The following is a 17,534-nucleotide window of genomic DNA, read 5'->3' as shown; positions in this document are numbered from 1 at the left end:
GAGCGCACCCAGCACGCTCGTGAAGCAGCTCGCGACGCAGCTCGCGGGCACGCGCGCGCCCGTGACGCGCTCACGCCAGGCGCCAAATTCGTAACGGCGGAAGCGAAACACAAACAAGAGACGCGGCCGCGGCGCTCGGTGTTGTTAACGCGGCCACACGTTTAAAACACGGTTCACGTTAATTCTCAACGATGTCGGAACTCGGCTCCTACTCCCCGAGCTTTAAAAAACCGTCCGACGTCCTTCGGATGAGAAGGAAACGGGCCCGCAGCGAGGGCCACCGGACCGCCGCCGCCGCCGGCTCCCCCGGGTCCGGTCCGTCCACGGCGGCGGTGCGGCCGTTTTCACCGGGTCGCCCGTCACTCGTCCGGGGACGCGGCGGCGGCCTGAAGCGCAGGAACCCCTTCGCGAAGCTGGAGAACACGTACGGCAGCCCGAAGGAGAGAGCCGCGGCGTGCACGGAGGGCTCCCCCGAGCCCAAGAGGTCGTTGGCCGCGTTCAGCGACGTGTTGGACCGCGCGGAGCGGCTGAAGGAGAACGTGGTGGATGAACGTCCAGCTGTGGTGGTGACTCAGGTTACAAACACCCCAAAGATCCCAGATTTCCTTCCTAATGTGATGAGAATCAAATCCACAGTTTGCATAAGCAGTGATGTAACGCTTGATTTTGTTCTTCTAGCCACAGAAACCTGCTTCTTTTTCTGAAGACTCTTTATTTGAAGATGATCTAACAGAGGTGGAGAAATGCAGCCCTGACCGGAAGGTGGGTGAACATAAGCACGTTGTCAGCCTCCTCTGGCGTCAAACTACCAAGGATTAACGTGTCGGGTGTTTTCGTACCCCATTTAGAGCCCAGAGGCCCCTGCTGGTTGTCACACACCACCTGTTGAAGTGTGTAGAGAATATCCAGCGGACTGGAGTCTGAAGACCCGGTTGCTCTTCACCTCCACACAGTCGTTCTCCTGGGCTGAGCACCTCAAGGCTCAGGAGGAAGCGCAGGGCCTGAGTTTGCACTGCAGGGCAGAATATGCTCGTCTGCCCCAGAATATCCAGGTACAACTGTAGCCCTGTCCGCAGAAACGTGAGGTGTGGAATGATGTATACTGGATTATGGTACAAAAAGAAAAGAAAAAAAAAATGCTCCGATCTGGCACTGTGATTTTTGACTGCAATTTTAATACAGCAATTACCAGATGAATACAAGATGTGATGAATGGCCGTGTCTGCGTTTTGAACTGGAGCTAAATGAGTGCGTTGTCTCATCGTCCTGGGGTCTGGTTCTCTTCCCAGGAGCCCCGCACCTGTGGTGAGCTGCGTTCTGCCTTCCAACAGTCCTTACAGTACTGGCAGCACCCGACCTTCTCGTGGCTGGGCCTGTTCCCCAGGATCGGGGCGGAGCGTGCCTTCCAGGGCAAGAGCACGCCGTGGGCACAGGACACCGCCCTCCAGCAGAGCCTGATGGGGGAATGGTGAGGGGGGGGGGGGGTGATTTGGAAACTTGCCTTAAGCTTACCTGTTGGTTTACTCCACCACACGATGGACTGGCCTTTCTTCTTGATGTTCTGGCTGGTCTTGGTGCCACACGTGTCTAAGCCGTCGTCGTCTGCACTTCGCCCTGCAGGTCCGTGAGCCTCACGTCTCTCTACAGCCTCCTGAAGGCCAAGCTCTGTCCGTACTTCTATGTCTGCTCCTACCAGTTCACGGCGCTGTTCAGAGCGGCGGGCCTGAGTGGAGCGAGGGGCATAACTGCACTACTCTCGCCCACCACCAGGGGTCTACGGGAGGCCATGAAGGCCGAGGGTAAGAACAGCACGCAGAAAGAGCAGAGCAGGTGTAGGGCATCTCGGGACAAACCGGTCTGGACTGGGACTGAATCTTATGGTATAACTAAAGAACCTGTGCCTGATGTAATTGTTCATTACACTCTTACAAACAGCCTGTAGAGAGGTCATGTCATTGTACAGGAGGGAACAGCTTAATTATTAATGGATAGATAACTCACTCACTGGATGAGACAAATGCTATTTTGCATTTCATTTTCATATCCAAGTCTGCATTTTGTGAACTGAACTACACTGGAATTCAGTGAAGCACAAAGCCTGATTTCTCACATACTTGCATGTATTGTTCTTATCTTCCTCTTTCAAGAAACCAAATCCTCGTATTTACACAGGAGTCCCACAGGAATTGTTTTATAAGTGATGCAGAGACTGAATTAAATCAGGAGCCGTAGAACTCCTTTGAAATTCATATAGTCTGGTTTGGAGCTGAATAGCACTGTTTCATTTCCCGAGTCATTCCAGTGTTTTCAGTTGTCTGGCATCCTATTTTCTGCAGGGATAGAGTTCTCACTCCCTCTACTGGAGGAAAAGAGGAAGAACAAGGAATCCTGCTCCTCCCAGAATAACAGCTCTCAGCAGGCCCAAGATGAAGCTAACCATAAATTGTAAGTAATTGTACTGCATGTATCACACATCAATTTTTAATGGGACATCAGTTTTAACAATGGATACTGTGGGTACTTTTAATTATGTATAATACACAAAGGTAGACACAGTTGTAGTAAAATACACGAGGTTTCCAAAGAACTAGGTCATTTCAGAGGTCCTTCATCAGCTGTGTAAGCAAAGGAATCGTCTTCTCTCCAGGACTTCAGAGCACAGCGATAATGAAGAGGATGTAGATGAGGAGGAAGAGGATGATGATGATGGTGGGTTCTCATGGCTGAAAGAGATGGGAGTTCAGGACCAGATCAAGAAGCCTGATGCCATCTCGATTAAGCTGTACGTTGAACGTAACTACCGTCTCGGCCGGTCAAAGTGCACATGTTCTAAGATTCACACTATGACTAAAATGAGATGGGTATAGTGCTACCTTGTTAGAAGGGGCTTTTAGATCCCTCGAATGGTCAAGCCGGGTATAACGTTTGTCTTGAACACTTGAAGTTCCCCGTTGGTTTGTACATGTGAATGCCTGTTGAATCTGTTCATATCACCAACATGGCATGGCCCTCTGTCTCCCACCAGACGAAAGGAGCACGATGCTGTCCGGCTGGACCACAGACCAGAGTCGGTGGTGCTGGTGGCGGGCTCCAACACCTTCACCCTCATCAATTTCCTCATCAACTGCAAGGGCCTTGTGGCGGGAGCAGGTTCCCAGGCTGGCCTGCCCCCAACCCTGCTGGCTCCATCCGCGTTCCGAGGTGCCACCCTGCACACTCTGAAGGTGAACACCAGCTCCACCTGCAACACCTCCACCTTCACCCACCCGTGTCTGTGTTGAGTGGCATCAAGTTCAGTGCTCTCCCTGTGCAGGCGAGGAGCGTGAACGTGAAGACCCAGGAGCGGGCGGCCTACAAGGACGTGTGCAGTCTGGAGGTCACGGGGCCCATCATGCCCCACACGCTGCACGCCCTCACGCAGCTCCTGAGGCCGGCCCAGAGAGGGGAGTTCTCCGCCGTGCTGTACACTCACGAGCCCAGCGCTGTCCTCAACGTGCCCAGCACCAACGTGCCCACAACCAAGACATCCGAACCTGACCAGCAGGTTTGTTGTGCTTGTAGATAAATTCTCAGATAAGTAATTCTCAAGTAAACGAAGGCTCAAATTAGTACATGACCAGGGTTTATTAACTTAATACCCACCTGGTCATATACTGTATCAATGCAAATGTGTGAAAATTCACTCTTATTCGAGATTTGCAAGTTTGATACCTTGTTTAATTAATAAGACAAATCTGTTAATTCTTTTTCACATTCTTCTTACAAGAAAAGCAAACTGGTTGATTTCACCACTTACAAATTAATTCAGTCTTATTGAACGCTACCTCATTCATGAGTTAAATTCAAACTCATGTCAAACTAAACACAATCACCTGATGGACGATAGCTCGGAGACGGACCCAGTTAGAGTGCACGCGTTTGGTTGCCAGTATTCTGCACAAAATAAACATTCACCTGAGTGACACTTTCAGAACAGCACATAATAAATGAGACTTACGATGTTCGTTGAACTTTACCGTGAAACTTTGAGCTGCGCCGGTCAAACTCGTGTCCCATCCCAGAATCAGATCACGCGCCCTCACTTGAGCACACAGTGTCAGTGTGGTGGCCACCAACTTAACTTCCACGTCTTTGCAGGAGAAGGCGGTGCAGGAGCTGGGACAGTGCGGCCTACAGAGGAGCACGGTGGAGCAGCTGGTGGAGCCGGCCGCCCTGGGCAAGGCCGCCCTCCGTCAGCTCCAGCTGACTGACTACTCCTACACCTGGAGGACCTGAGGGCTGGCCTCCACCCTCCAGCCAAACTACACCCTGGTGGGACCTGAAAGAGTGTGAGGCTGACCAGTAGGGATGTCTCAGTCCTCTGTTGAACAAGCTGTTTGTTTGTGTGGCTAGGTGTGAAACTATGCGTTGGGGAATGTGTGTCCAGAGTTTGTGTGTTCTGTGACCATACAGTGTGCACTTTTCTTTGTCTTTGTCGATTTAAATGTCAGGATTGTCTATCAAGTGTTTCAAACAATGTGATGCCATATAAGTTTCAGACGTGGACATGTTTGGGGTGGGGGGCGTGTACGCGTGCAAATGCTTCTCAGCAGTTTACATGAAGGACTCCTTTTTTTTTACTTTGTTCATACATGGCAGTAGTGATCTTTTAATCATATGCACATACTCTAGAAACCTGTCATTGGAAAAATGTTGAATTCTGATTCTGTGTAAACTTGCCCAAAGTTTATAACACACAAAAAATGAATCTCTTTCAAAACCCTCTGGCTATGGTTATTTCAAGTGAGAACCTACGGATAAATAAGTAGTCTATGGCCATTTTAATTTTAAGTATAACATTAAATTAACTGTCTTTTTTCTATTCTTGTATATTCCTTGCATGATCTTTGTTTCCTTGCTTGCACGCTGTAAAAACAAGAATGCAGCTCATCACAAAATGTTGATTTATTCTTTAAGATTACTATGCTAAGACTTGTCCAGGGGTTTATTATAAAACATGTAATTAGCATGTACAGCCAATATTGCATGTGTACATAAAACGCGTGTACAGAATAAATTATGCCTGTAGACAAAATTATGTGCATTTCACGTGTGGGTGAAATTCTGAATACAAAATGACTGCAGACAGGTACGCCCGTGTCAAACCAAAAAACTCGAAAACTGCTGCATTAAAATAGCTTAGAATACATTGATTAATTTTGTGATTTTTATTGTTTACAGTTAAAAGTTGGAAAACAAATGAGTGATTTTATGTTAATTTGCTTCTTACAGTTCTATGTTCTAAAATATTAAAATGAATATGCCTGAAATGTTATGTACCATGGACAAACCGGTTAGTAACATAACCCTAATAACATTGTAATTACACATTACCTCAACTATAATAACTAATAGCCTACATTGCAATTACACAAATATAAAACATTACAAATAAAATGTTTGGTTTGAAGTGAATTTTGATCACTTTGGCTTTCCACTGTCTCGCGTGGATTTCCAAGCGCTCCCACACGTTTCTACTCTAGGGCAAATTTACTTTGGAACTTCTTTACACATCTTTTGACATAAAAGATGTTATAAAGACGGTATAAAATACCTTCTCGCTTCTCAGAATCACAAGGCCAGAGAGGATAGGAAACATATTTTGAAGAATTTTGAAGTTATTTTGAAGAATTCCCTTGTAGGTCTAATAATGTCCAAACACAGAAGGACTGAGATTGTTTTTTAATGTCTATTTTGTGATTGCGAATTTCAGTGTGCCACCACTCGTAATGATTGTTTATCCTCCAGATTATTCGGTATGATTGGCAAAGACGATGTATATATACAGCTTGATCGGAAGAGTAATAAAAAACTCAATTTGTGTGGAAATCTGTATTAAGACTAGATTCAGACATGTCTGTTAACTGTTGTATTTTCGTATCTTAAACACATTAAGATTCACTTCACACTTAAAAGTGTAGAGACGTAGTGGATTTTTATGACAACTGATTGTCATGTATTGTATGATATGTTTGTACGCTTTTTATTATTTAATTATATATTATCTGTAAAATACATTTGTTAAAAGTGGTTTTGTATACTTTATAGTCCTCCTTTTCCTACTCTTTTTGGAAAAAACAGAACATGGTTCCCGTTTGAACACAGACACCTCTGAGCTGGGACGGTCATAGCTGTGTTACAGTCCGTGTTACATTTATTACAGCTCTGAGGTAAATTCTAATGTAACGCTTTAGATTGAAGGGAGAAGCCACCAGCATATCTGGAGTGGTATCTAAAAAAGTCCAACAGCTAAGCGGGTCTTATCCATTACGTTGTTTAAACCGGGTTTTTCAGTTCGGTAAGTATTATACCGTTTGCTCATGTTTGCGGAGATTAGAGTAATCTCGGCTATGCGGGGTTTTTTTTTACCGGTTTCAGACACAAGCTTTCGTCTTTTCTTTTGGCAGCAACATCGACGCTATGGTATATGGACCCCAAAAATATTTGTTTGTTTGTTTGTTTAATTGAAGAGAAGCTGTGTGAAATGTTTTCTTGAACTCGTTTGTCTTTGAGTGTTAATCTAAAATGTCTCTTGGTAGGCTAGACTAGATTTTTTTTTGTAGTTTTAGTAGGTAGCATTAATTCAGCAGATTAACTGTCCTGTCTTCAATAACGTATGTAGTAAAATATTTAAAATTATGATGTACGCTTTTCTAAAATGTCTTTAAATATTTACTAGACTTGTCCTTCATAATTATTTATCATGTTAGGCTTCTTACTTCTATAATTCGACAAAGTCTGTCAACAGATTCTAAGATAACATTAAAAGTCCTCTTCTCAGTTAAATGGATAATTACTTACAAAATGTAAAAATGCAATATAGCCTATAAGAATATAAAGGTTAGACATTCTGATTGAAAGGCTGCATCAGTTCAGTTGCCCGGGCAGATTGTCAGTGTCACATTTGCGCTGGTGTAATGTGAACACGCAATAAAACGTGATTGCATCCAGGCTTAGATCGGAAACGATGTGATCCAAACAGCTGTTTTACGTCTATAGTAGCAAGGTCAAATGACACCTTATTAATATAGGCCTGCAGTTGCTCTCATTCAGTTTTTCACTTGTTTCATGGTTATTTATTTATTTCTGATATTTTAGTTGTGTGTTTTTTGTATTATTATTATTATTAGCAGTATTCATACTATTAGTATTAATAATAATGATAATATTGATGATGATGATGATGATGATGATGATAACCCTCTTATTACTCAACATTTTTGTGGCCATATTCAAAAAGTTATGTTTTATTGCTTTACAATGTTATTTATTGCCTTTTTATATTTAGCCTACAGCTCTCTGGATTTTTGAGAGAAATTTCCTGGCTAAATGAAAGTGTTTGGTCATGCAGTGATTGTAGCATCAGCCCTAACAGGTGAGTCAGGCCGGATTATGTGAATATTTTGATGACTTATTGTTAAACTACATGAAAGTGCTTGAATGCCACCTTCTTAAACCATTTGTTTACTTCTTGATTTGTTGAACATGGTATCTGCACCACTAGCATGTCTAGCAGTGATCACGCAGATCACTTCGGTGGAGGTGCCGTTTGGTGGCACGGTGTCTCTGCACTGCAACCATGGTGGAGGAGATCTCGATCTGAAGTGGGAGGCCAAGGGCAAAGACGTGGCCTCTTACCTGGATGGCCAGCTGGTGGTTGGGAAGGGATTTGAGGAGCGAGTGGAGCTAAGCCAATCAGAAGACTCGGAAGGGTCATTCTCCCTGACTCTGACCGACGTGGTGATGAGTGATGCCGGCCTGTATGAGTGTGTGTGGCAGGGGAGGAGAGTCCTAACCACAGTGACGCTGAATGTTCTGTGTGAGTACCTTTGAACAATGTAAACAACCCATAATACTTGGACACGCGAAGGCTAATGACATCACATTAAGTTGCCATTTTCGTTCCTTTTTGAAGCCCCACCGTTCCCAAATGCTCGTATTGTGGTTGCGGAGGGCGAGGACGTCACACTGCCTTGCTTTGGCCAAATCCCCAAAGATCAACCTTGGGAGAAGATTCATGTTCGGTGGCTGAAAAACGACAAGGTGGTCCTGTTCTTAGACTCTGGCGGGTCCTTCATGCACGTCAGCTCCTTTAGGTTGTCATTATCCTCCATGGAGGATGTCACCCGGGGCAACTTTTTCCTCTCCATCAAGTCAGCGAGGGTTTCGGACCAAGGTGTTTACAAATGCCTCTACAAGGACGATTCCGAGACTCTACGAAGCGGAGACCCGGAGACGTACGCCCTCATCGTTACAGGTGTGGCATGTTGTGGTTGGGCCAGGGGACCGGGCAGGTGAGCTGAATCAGGTGCAGTAGAGCTACAAAACCTGACCCACACTGGGTCTGAGACTCTGGTCTCTCATTTGACGATTTCCTGAGCTGTATGCAAATGAGTCACATGACATTCATTGCTAAATGAGTTTGATCAGTGACCTTTGGTGATGCATCTTTTCCCCCTGAAATCCATTACGCAGGAGAAAGGATGTAATATGAAATGAAAATATTCTTTGGAAAACTGATCATGTAAATTAGGAAGTGCTGGTTATTTGGAGAAGTGTATTATTTTGGTGTATTTGTAAATAAAGGATTTCTTATATTGATAATAGTCATATAAATCATATCACATAAGATTCCTGATTAGATCTTTCCAGAACCAAACAGCCCACAAACAGTCTTTCTCTGCCAAGTCTATTTGATGCTACCTAATGGTAATCACTCCACACAAGCTGAAGGGGTTGCACCAGGTGCACCTTTGTGAGGGTTTTAGCACATTTTTGTTGAGTGGTCTAATTACAGTGAGTTTCCTTCTAGCGAAATCAGAGCTACCGCCTCTAGTCCAAGCAGGGCCGACCACTACTGCTTATCTTACCGTGTCGACTGTCCATGTCAGAACTGACGGCACTACAGAGCAAGATGCTGTGGAGGGTAATGTAATGAGTACTAGTTCTACTGAGTACCTTTGACGTAAAGCACCACAAAGGGGCATGGAATCATAAACGCATAACTTGGGCTGGCAAAAGCACGAGTGACGTCCATTCCAGTGAGACATCTCCCTTCAGAGGTTCTTTCAGTGAGACATCTCCCCTCAGAGGTTCTTTCAGTGAGACATCTCCCCTCAGACGCTCTTTCAGTGAGACATCTCCCCTCAGAGGTTCTTTCAGTGAGACATCTCCCCTCAGAGGTTCTTTCAGTGAGACATCTCCCCTCAGAGGTTCTTTCAGTGAGACATCTCCCCTCAGAGGTTCTTTCAGTGAGACATCTCCCCTCAGACGCTCTTTCAGTGAGACATCTCCCCTCAGAGGTTCTTTCAGTGAGACATCTCCCCTCAGAGGTTCTTTCAGTGAGACATCTCCCCTCAGACGCTCTTGCAGTGAGACATCTTCCCTCAGAGGTTCTTTCAGTGAGACATCTCCCCTCAGAGGTTCTTTCAGTGAGACATCTCCCCTCAGAGGTTCTTTCAGTGAGACATCTCCCCTCAGACGCTCTTTCAGTGAGACATCTCCCCTCAGACGCTCTTTCAGTGAGACATCTCCCCTCAGAGGTTCTTTCAGTGAGACATCTCCCCTCAGAGGTTCTTTCAGTGAGACATCTCCCCTCAGAGGTTCTTTCAGTGAGACATCTCCCCTCAGAGGTTCTTTCAGTGAGACATCTCCCCTCAGACGCTCTTTCAGTGAGACATCTCCCCTCAGAGGTTCTTTCAGTGAGACATCTCCCCTCAGACGCTCTTTCAGTGAGACATCTCCCCTCAGATGCTCTTTCAGTGAGGCTTCGTTCCGTATATCTAAACCATCTATGGCATGTCGCCATATCGCTTCCCAGGAGGATCGAGTTCAGGGAGCCCCAACGGTGCGTTAGGGTTCACTGTGAAGAGTACCAGATAGGTTAGCACACTGAGTGTGTTCCTCCCACAAACCTACGAGCAACCACAGCTCTGCCGTAGTTCTGCTATCCTGTCCTCCTCCAGAACGCCTGGTGACATTGCAGTGGCGTTACAGTATGAGTATCGTGAGTGACACAATGAGTGTTGAGAGTAACGCAGTGACATTACAGTATGTGTATTGTGAGTAACACTGAGTATTGAGAGTGGCACAGTGAAATTAGAGTAAGAGTATTGTGAGTGACACAATGAGTATTGAGAGTAACGCAGTGACATTACAGTATGAGTATTGTGAGTAATACAGTGACCATTGAGATTAATGCAGTGACATTACAGTAAGAGTATCGTGAGTGACACAATGAGTGTTGAGAGTAACGGAGTGACATTACAGTATGAGTATTGTAACACAATGAGTATTGAGAGTAACGCAGTGACATTACAGTATGAGTACTGTGAGTGATACAGTGACCATTGAGATTAATGCAGTGACATTACAGTAAGAGTATCGTGAGTGACACAATGAGTGTTGAGAGTAACGGAGTGACATTACAGTATGAGTATTGTAACACAATGAGTATTGAGAGTAACACAGTGAGTATTGAGAGTAACGCAGTGACATTACAGTATAAGTATTGTAACAGAATAAGTATTGAGAGTGACGCAGTGACATCAAAGTATGAGTATTGTGAGTGACACGAGTATTGAGAGTAATGCAGTGACATTACAGTATGAGTATTGTGAGTAATACAACAACTATTGAGAGTAATGCAGTGACATTACAGTATGAGTATTGTGAGTAACACAATGAGTATTGAGAGTAACACCGTGCCATAACAGTATGAGTATTGAGATGAATGCAGTGCCATTGCAGTATTACAGTTTGCCATTACAGTTACCCAAAGTACTCTAACTGTTGGAGTGGTCATCTTATTGATTACTGACTACTATGTGCATGGAAGCCTAACTAAAAGTATTTTGTTTGAGGCAACAGATTTCAGCTCAGCAGAATCTCCTGTCATAAGTTGATGTGGTTCTCTAGGGCATTAAATGTAATAGTCATAATGTATGTGATCATTTTAACTGGTGCAAAAAATTGCATCACATAAAGTGTGTGTGTCCATGATGTTTTCGGTCCAGCTTTCGAAACATCTACACCTGAAGACACAACAGCTTTGCTGGAGACAGACGTTGGTGTCACAGACAAGACCAAATCTAGCACCAGCATGGAGGAACCTGAACTAATTACTCCTGACGGTGAAGACAGCGCCACAGTACAGGGTTCTGGGAGAGGTTCGTTCATGGCACTCTGTGGCCCGAGTAGCAGGATGTCATTGTCACACTGGACCAGCAGAACTGGAGGAGACCTGCTTGGTGTTAGGAACACAGAGCTAATTTATGTTTTACCAATCAAACCTGCAATGTTTATCTGATGCTACATAAAAGCACATTTAAGTGAAGGGTTAAATACATATATAAAAAAAACACTTTCTTTGGACTAAATAATATGGACCTTTTGTGATGTTTCGATATTGCTTTCAGACAATGGAACCAATACATTTAATTGAATTTTAGTGTATTCACCCATTAAAGTATTTACAGTTGTCAGCTATTTCACATTTTGATTCTGCTTCAAGGGCCAAGCTCATAAAAGACACATTTTCTTTCCAATGTCAAATATTTCAGTAAGATGATTTGGTGTGTAATTGACAAATGAAGTCACAGTTGCACCTACGTGTAGAGTTTGCACTGTAATTATTGTATAGTGATCTAATTACAATGTGTTTCCTTCTAGCGATATCAGACCTACCATCACAGGCCACAATGACCTCTGACCTTGTTGGGTTAATCACTGGTACCAGTGCCGACAGCGCTACACAACAGAGTACCATGGAAGGTAGTGTAATGAGCAAAGATGTAATTTGTAATTTGTAATTTGGTGACTTTAGAAGATAAAGTAAAAGGAAGTGAATCAAACTGGCATCTGGCATCCTAAATACCGTAGAATCCTCAAAACAAGTGACACAACCCCTACGGTGACAGTTAATGATATGCAAATCCTTTGTGCTTGATAACATCAGTGTTGATGCACCAGAAAACACCTCCTCACTTCTGGGCAGGACAGATTAACAGCTACAGTTAAGTGTTTGGTTAAAGTTATAGCTAGTAAAAAGGTAAGCTTAGTTAATAAATGTACAAGTTGTACAAGCAGATTTTTTCTACCAGTGACCCAGGGTATTTAAACATTGTTCTAAAGTGTGTGATAAAGATACAGCATGTTATTACAGGACTGAAAGTTATGACTTACATGATAAAATATCACAGTTAAGCCATTCATGCAGAAATCTAGGTAATTCAGACTTTTCACTCATATATAGACCTTCACAGATTGCTTAAGACTGGCCATTTCTTTCTGTTTTGGTGATGTCCAACAGTCTCTTAAGGGTCATTCACAACAACTTAACATTTCTGCATTCTCATGTAAAGCATTATACATAGTACGTTATTACTATTACAATTTACTAGTACTTTTTAGTAATTTAATAATAAAATTAGCATCTTCATCTTTTTTTTCACATTTTGCCACGATTATGCTCATAAAATATTGTTTTTACTTACCAAATGGCAAATACATTTGTAGAAAATATTACACACAAGCCTCTGAATGTTTGGTGTCTTACCTTATCACAAAGTGAAAATAAGTAGAATTGGTGTGGAATGGACAAAGGAAATGACAGTTGTATCTGCATGTAGATTTTGCATTGTAATTGTATAGTGATCTAATTATAATGTGTTTCGTTCTAATGATATCAGACATACCAACACAGGCCACAATGACCTCTGACCTTGTTGGGTTAATCGCTGGTTCTAGTGCTGACATCGCTACAGAACAGAGTACCATGGAAGGTAGTGTAATGAGCAAAGATGTAATTGTCACTACTGGCACCCATCACAAACAAACTATATAAAGGTGACTTTAGAAGACAAGCTAATTAGAAGCTAATGTAATGACTACAAGTTGAGTGGGCAGCAATTTAATTTGCCAACCACTGACAGCCATGATGAGCAAGCTATAAGTGGACTAAAGACACATTTCTCAGTTAATTCCACAAATGAACAGGGCAAAACATTCAGACTTCAAATGGTGTTATTAAGTGAAGCTCTTACATTTATCTTGGGTTTTGTCTTGGTCAGTTTTCCAAACATTTACAACTGAAGACATAAGAGCTATGATGGAGAAAGACGTTGGTGTCACAGACAAGACCGAATCTGGCACCAGCATGGAGGGACCTGGACTAATTGCTCTTGAGAGAAAAGACAGCACCACAGTACAGGGTTCTGGGAGAGGTACGTTAATGGCACTCTGTGGCTCAAGCACTAGGCCTTTGTTGCACTGGACCAGTAGAACTGGAGGAGTCCTGCTTGGTGTTTGCAAAGATCTCAGGATCTACAAATCAGCAGTTGCCACTTCATAATGGCATCTTAGTGAACGTGTCCTCTTTGGACTGTGAAATGTACAAAGTCATGTATCAGGACTGCATGGTTCAGACAATGGCAGCACAGGTCTGGAATGGATGAAAGCAACGTGTTCCTCCTTTAGTCACGACACGGAAGGCTCCGGCTCCTTTAACAGATGTTTAACGCTGGGTTGCAGTATCACCGACACTTTTACCCTAACACGGTGTCATTACACCAACGTTATTGCATCTGTTAAAGGCGCCAGAAGCTTCCGTGTCGTGGCTAAAGGAGGAACAGTACGACATGTTGCCTGCTCGTGAAGAGACGGGAGCTTATATCTATAAAGTTTCCAGCACTCTTTCTTAGATGGTAAAGGATTACAAACAGTTCCGATGAGGCTGTTTTTCCTACAGCGAAGAAAAAAACCCCGCAAAGCACCATGGGAACAAAGGTGCCCAATAAACAGTAATGAACAATACAGCGCCCCCTAGCTGGAATAAGCACTCTTAAATTGATATTGGTTGACTGCAGATACACAATGGCTGTTGCAATTTTGTATAGTTTTTGCACATTAATATTTGTTTAGTGATCTAATTACAATGTGTTTCCTTCTAGTGATATCAGACCTACCATCACAGGCCACAATGACCTCTGACCTTGTTGGGTTAATCGCTGGTACCAGTGCCGACAGCGCTACACAACAGAGTACCACAGAAGGTAGTGTTATGAGGAAATATTAAATTTACCACTTCTGCCATCCATCACAAACAAGCTATTAAAAGGTGACTTTAGAAGAAAAGCTAATTAGAAGCTAATAAAACTAGCTTCAGACGTTACAAATTCTGTAGAAACAAACAGCACAGCTCCTATGATGACAGTTAATGATATGCAAATCCTTTGTGCTTGATAACATCAGTGTTGATGTACCATAAAAGGGGAGAAAACACCTCCTCACTTCTGGTCAGGACAGATTAACAGCTACAGTTAAGCATTGGGTTAAAGTTACTGCTAGTGAAAAGGTACTAAAAGTACAAGTTCTCAGAATGTTGCTGCCAGTGACCCAGACTATTTAAACATTTGTCTAAACTGCCCAGATAGAGAGTGTATGTTATTACAGGACAGAAAGTCTTTATCATTGTGACTTAAATTATGACTTCATTATGTGTCATTCATGCAGGAACTTTGTGGAGTGGACAAGGGGAATTACAGTTGTACATGTATTTTTGCACTGTAATTGTTGTACACTGATTTAATTACAACGTGTTTCCTTCTAGTGATATCAGACCTACTAACACAGGCCACATTGACCTCTGACCTTGTTGGGTTAATTGCTGGTACCAGTGCCGACAGCAGTACAGAAGAGAGGAATATGGAAGGTAGTGTAATGAGTACTAGATCTACTGAGTATTTAATTTGCTTTTTAAGTGTACTTTATTGAAATTGAGAATGAAACAAAAACCATATCAACAAACATTACAATATCAATATGACATTAAAACAAAACATACTTTATTATGCATAATTTTATATACATTGTTAGACAACTCTTTATCAAATATCCCATACATAATACTCTTCCTATCACCACCCCAGTTAATACCAATCTCATATAATGTTTCCCACATTTTCACAGTTCTATGGCATTCCAATAGTTTCCAATATCTTCCAAACAATTAACCATAGGACATTCTTTAATTGTCACAAAGTAACTCAACTTTACAACACAACATACCGGTAGGTGTCCGACCGTCATCATCCATGCAGTATCACATATTATCAAGATGTTTCTTGATTGAACATTACTCACACAAAATCTTGAATTGTTTTGTAGATACATATATTTGAAGATGTACACCAATCAGTGCTCAGATCCTTATTTATTTATCTTTATTTGTTATATTTAAACTGAAAGTGCCCATATACTAATATATAATACGGTACAACTTTTCTCATTCTGCCTCGTAGTTTTGTCCACATCTTCACGTCCACCACCCACATCACTTTTCTCTTGATTGCTTGTGTAGTAATTTTACAGAAGTCTTCCTATCTCTATAACTAAGTTTCCGTCATCACACATTTTACACATGAACTCCCTCTGTGTTTCTTCTCTGTTATTTCTCCAGATTAATGCATTTATTAGTCTGAGGATTTGCAACCCACTGCAATTACAAACAAGCTTTAGAAATTTGACCAAAGCCACATTTCTCAAAAAAAAAAATTTTTCAGAAGTTGCTTCAAATGGCGCTATTATAATTGCAACTTATACCATGTGCACTGATGTTTTCTGTCCAGTTTTCCAAACATCTACACCTGAAGACACAACAGCTTTGCTGGAGACGTCCTTTGGCATCACAGACAAGACCAAATCTAGCACCAGCATGGAGGAACCTGGACTAATTACTCCTGACGGTGAAGACAGCACCACAGTACAGGGTTCTGGGAGAGGTTCGTTCATGGCACTCTGTGGGTAGAAGAGAATCAGAAGAACTGGAGGGTTCCTATCAGGCTGAATGTTTCTATGTTGAGTCAATGGAATAGTTGGTTTGTAACGGATGATGGAAATTACTGTAATACTTATGTGTAACTGCTGCAATGATAAATATTGACCTGTGTGTAACTTGCACTGTTACATGTTTAGCGATCTAATTAGTTTGTGTTTCCTTGTAGTGATGTCAGACGTACCACTACAGGCCAGATTGACCTCTGACCTTGTTGGGTTAATCGCCGATGCCAGTGCTGACAGCACTACAGAACAAGAGTCTCTGGAAGGTAGTGTAACTGTGACTACTACTGATATTCCAGTTAGTATATTGCTAGCCACTATCAGCCATTACCAACAAGTGGTTAAAAGTTTACTAACACCACATTGCATTGAATACCATAGTGGACACAAGGATAAGAAAAATGAAATGTAACAAAAGAACTATTTCAAACCTTTTGTCACCACCAATCTCATAGTAACACCAAAAAAAGCCAAAAAATAAAGTGTTTGGTTAGCTCACTGAACACCACTGGATCAACTGTGAGGAAGTGGAATTTTCACATATTAACTTAGCAGACATGTAACATTGTTAGTAAGTGTGTGGTGTGTAGCATCTGGAAATATGAGCCAGTCAACTCTACATCTCAAGCAGTGTGTTTGCTCGAGTTTCCAGTGGTTAATTATAACTCTAAGTGAAACCCGAACACTTTTGTCCAGCTGGAAGGTCTTAATTAGCATTTGGTCTTTCAGAATGGCTGTAAGATTACACGAGGTCATCGAAAACACGTGCAGAGTGACGTTATAATCTACTAACATAACACAAGCAAATCAAGTCACTTCAACTTCTCAAAAGTTACTCGGTTTTTCTTGGACTTGGAAATGGCATTTGGATTCACAATGTTAAACTGTTTTCAGGTGTTGGAAATCCTTCAGAAGTGTGGAAGGAGAAAGTACCATGGGTGTGTATTGGGATTGTCGGTGGAGTTATACTGGCCACTGCAGTGTTCCTGGGCATAATGGTGGCACTGGGGAAACTCTAATAGGAAGTGGACATCAATCCTGTCAATCCTCAACTTTGGGGTAGAGAGCGTTCCTGAATCTGTGCACCCAAACAGTGAACCTCATGGTCTTGTTAATGTTGCTAAAAGGTTGAAACTGCCACGCCCCATACTGCCTGCCTGATACAGGTGAGGCAGTCTGGAATTATTTCCAATTATCTGTATTTTGGTGCTAATTCTATTTTCAGCTTCTCAGGTGATTTCTTTAAATATGGACCTTTTAAATTGCTGACTCAGTAAGCAGCATTACATAGATGTTACACTGTGATAAACCATTTTGTATCTGAATTACAATGTTTACCTGCTTAGTATTAGGCTGGAAACATACTTGCTGTTTGCCCATGCGTTCGCGTACGCGTCGCGTTAACTATTGGAGGACGTGCAAGACCTACGCGCCAAACCGACGCAGGATACGCGAAGCAGCCATGATGCGTACGCGAACGCGTAGTTAACAGCAAGTATATCTTAGCCTTTAGGGTCGTGTTGCAAATGTAAATGTAAATCCAGATGCGCTATTAAAATTTCTCAAATCATCTTAAGTGATTTGCATTCCAATACACATCAAAAATTGAAGGTGAGAACATTTGGGCTCAAGTGATCAATCTTCTTAAATGTGACTCC

At 42.6% G+C, this 17,534-nt stretch overlaps 2 protein-coding genes across 4 annotated transcripts; both read left to right on the top strand.

Annotated features, from left to right (window-relative positions):
• donson (DNA replication fork stabilization factor DONSON) lies at positions 1-5,879 on the top strand. The gene is made up of 10 exons (XM_076983304.1): positions 1-575; positions 679-762; positions 849-1,052; positions 1,290-1,468; positions 1,621-1,799; positions 2,337-2,445; positions 2,648-2,782; positions 3,026-3,224; positions 3,314-3,544; positions 4,138-5,879. Exons 1-10 carry the CDS (start codon positions 192-194, stop codon positions 4,273-4,275), a joined length of 1,842 nt encoding a protein of 613 aa, XP_076839419.1. The 5' UTR covers positions 1-191; the 3' UTR covers positions 4,276-5,879.
• A 318-nt stretch (positions 5,880-6,197) lies between these two features.
• LOC143484421 (uncharacterized) lies at positions 6,198-17,383 on the top strand. 3 transcript variants are annotated; one of them, XM_076983118.1, is made up of 13 exons: positions 6,198-6,337; positions 7,328-7,414; positions 7,544-7,858; positions 7,955-8,296; positions 11,055-11,171; positions 11,710-11,811; positions 12,729-12,821; positions 13,110-13,262; positions 13,989-14,090; positions 14,648-14,749; positions 15,666-15,818; positions 16,041-16,142; positions 16,771-17,383. In XM_076983118.1, the coding sequence occupies exons 2-13, from the start codon at positions 7,369-7,371 to the stop codon at positions 16,893-16,895; spliced, it is 1,752 nt and encodes a 583-aa protein (XP_076839233.1). In that variant the 5' UTR covers positions 6,198-6,337; positions 7,328-7,368; the 3' UTR covers positions 16,896-17,383. The 3 variants fall into 3 exon arrangements, with proteins under 3 accessions (XP_076839233.1, XP_076839231.1, XP_076839230.1); XM_076983116.1 differs by having other exon boundaries at positions 11,055-11,207; positions 15,666-15,782; XM_076983115.1 differs by having other exon boundaries at positions 11,055-11,207.
• The last annotated feature ends 151 nt before the right edge of the window (positions 17,384-17,534 follow it).

The sequence above is a fragment of the Brachyhypopomus gauderio genome, chromosome 20 (genome assembly GCF_052324685.1).
Source record: "Brachyhypopomus gauderio isolate BG-103 chromosome 20, BGAUD_0.2, whole genome shotgun sequence".
Classification (NCBI taxonomy): Eukaryota; Metazoa; Chordata; class Actinopteri; order Gymnotiformes; family Hypopomidae; genus Brachyhypopomus; species Brachyhypopomus gauderio.
The sequence above is the reverse complement of the archived record's forward strand: the minus strand, read 5'-3'. Positions and strand labels throughout refer to the sequence as shown.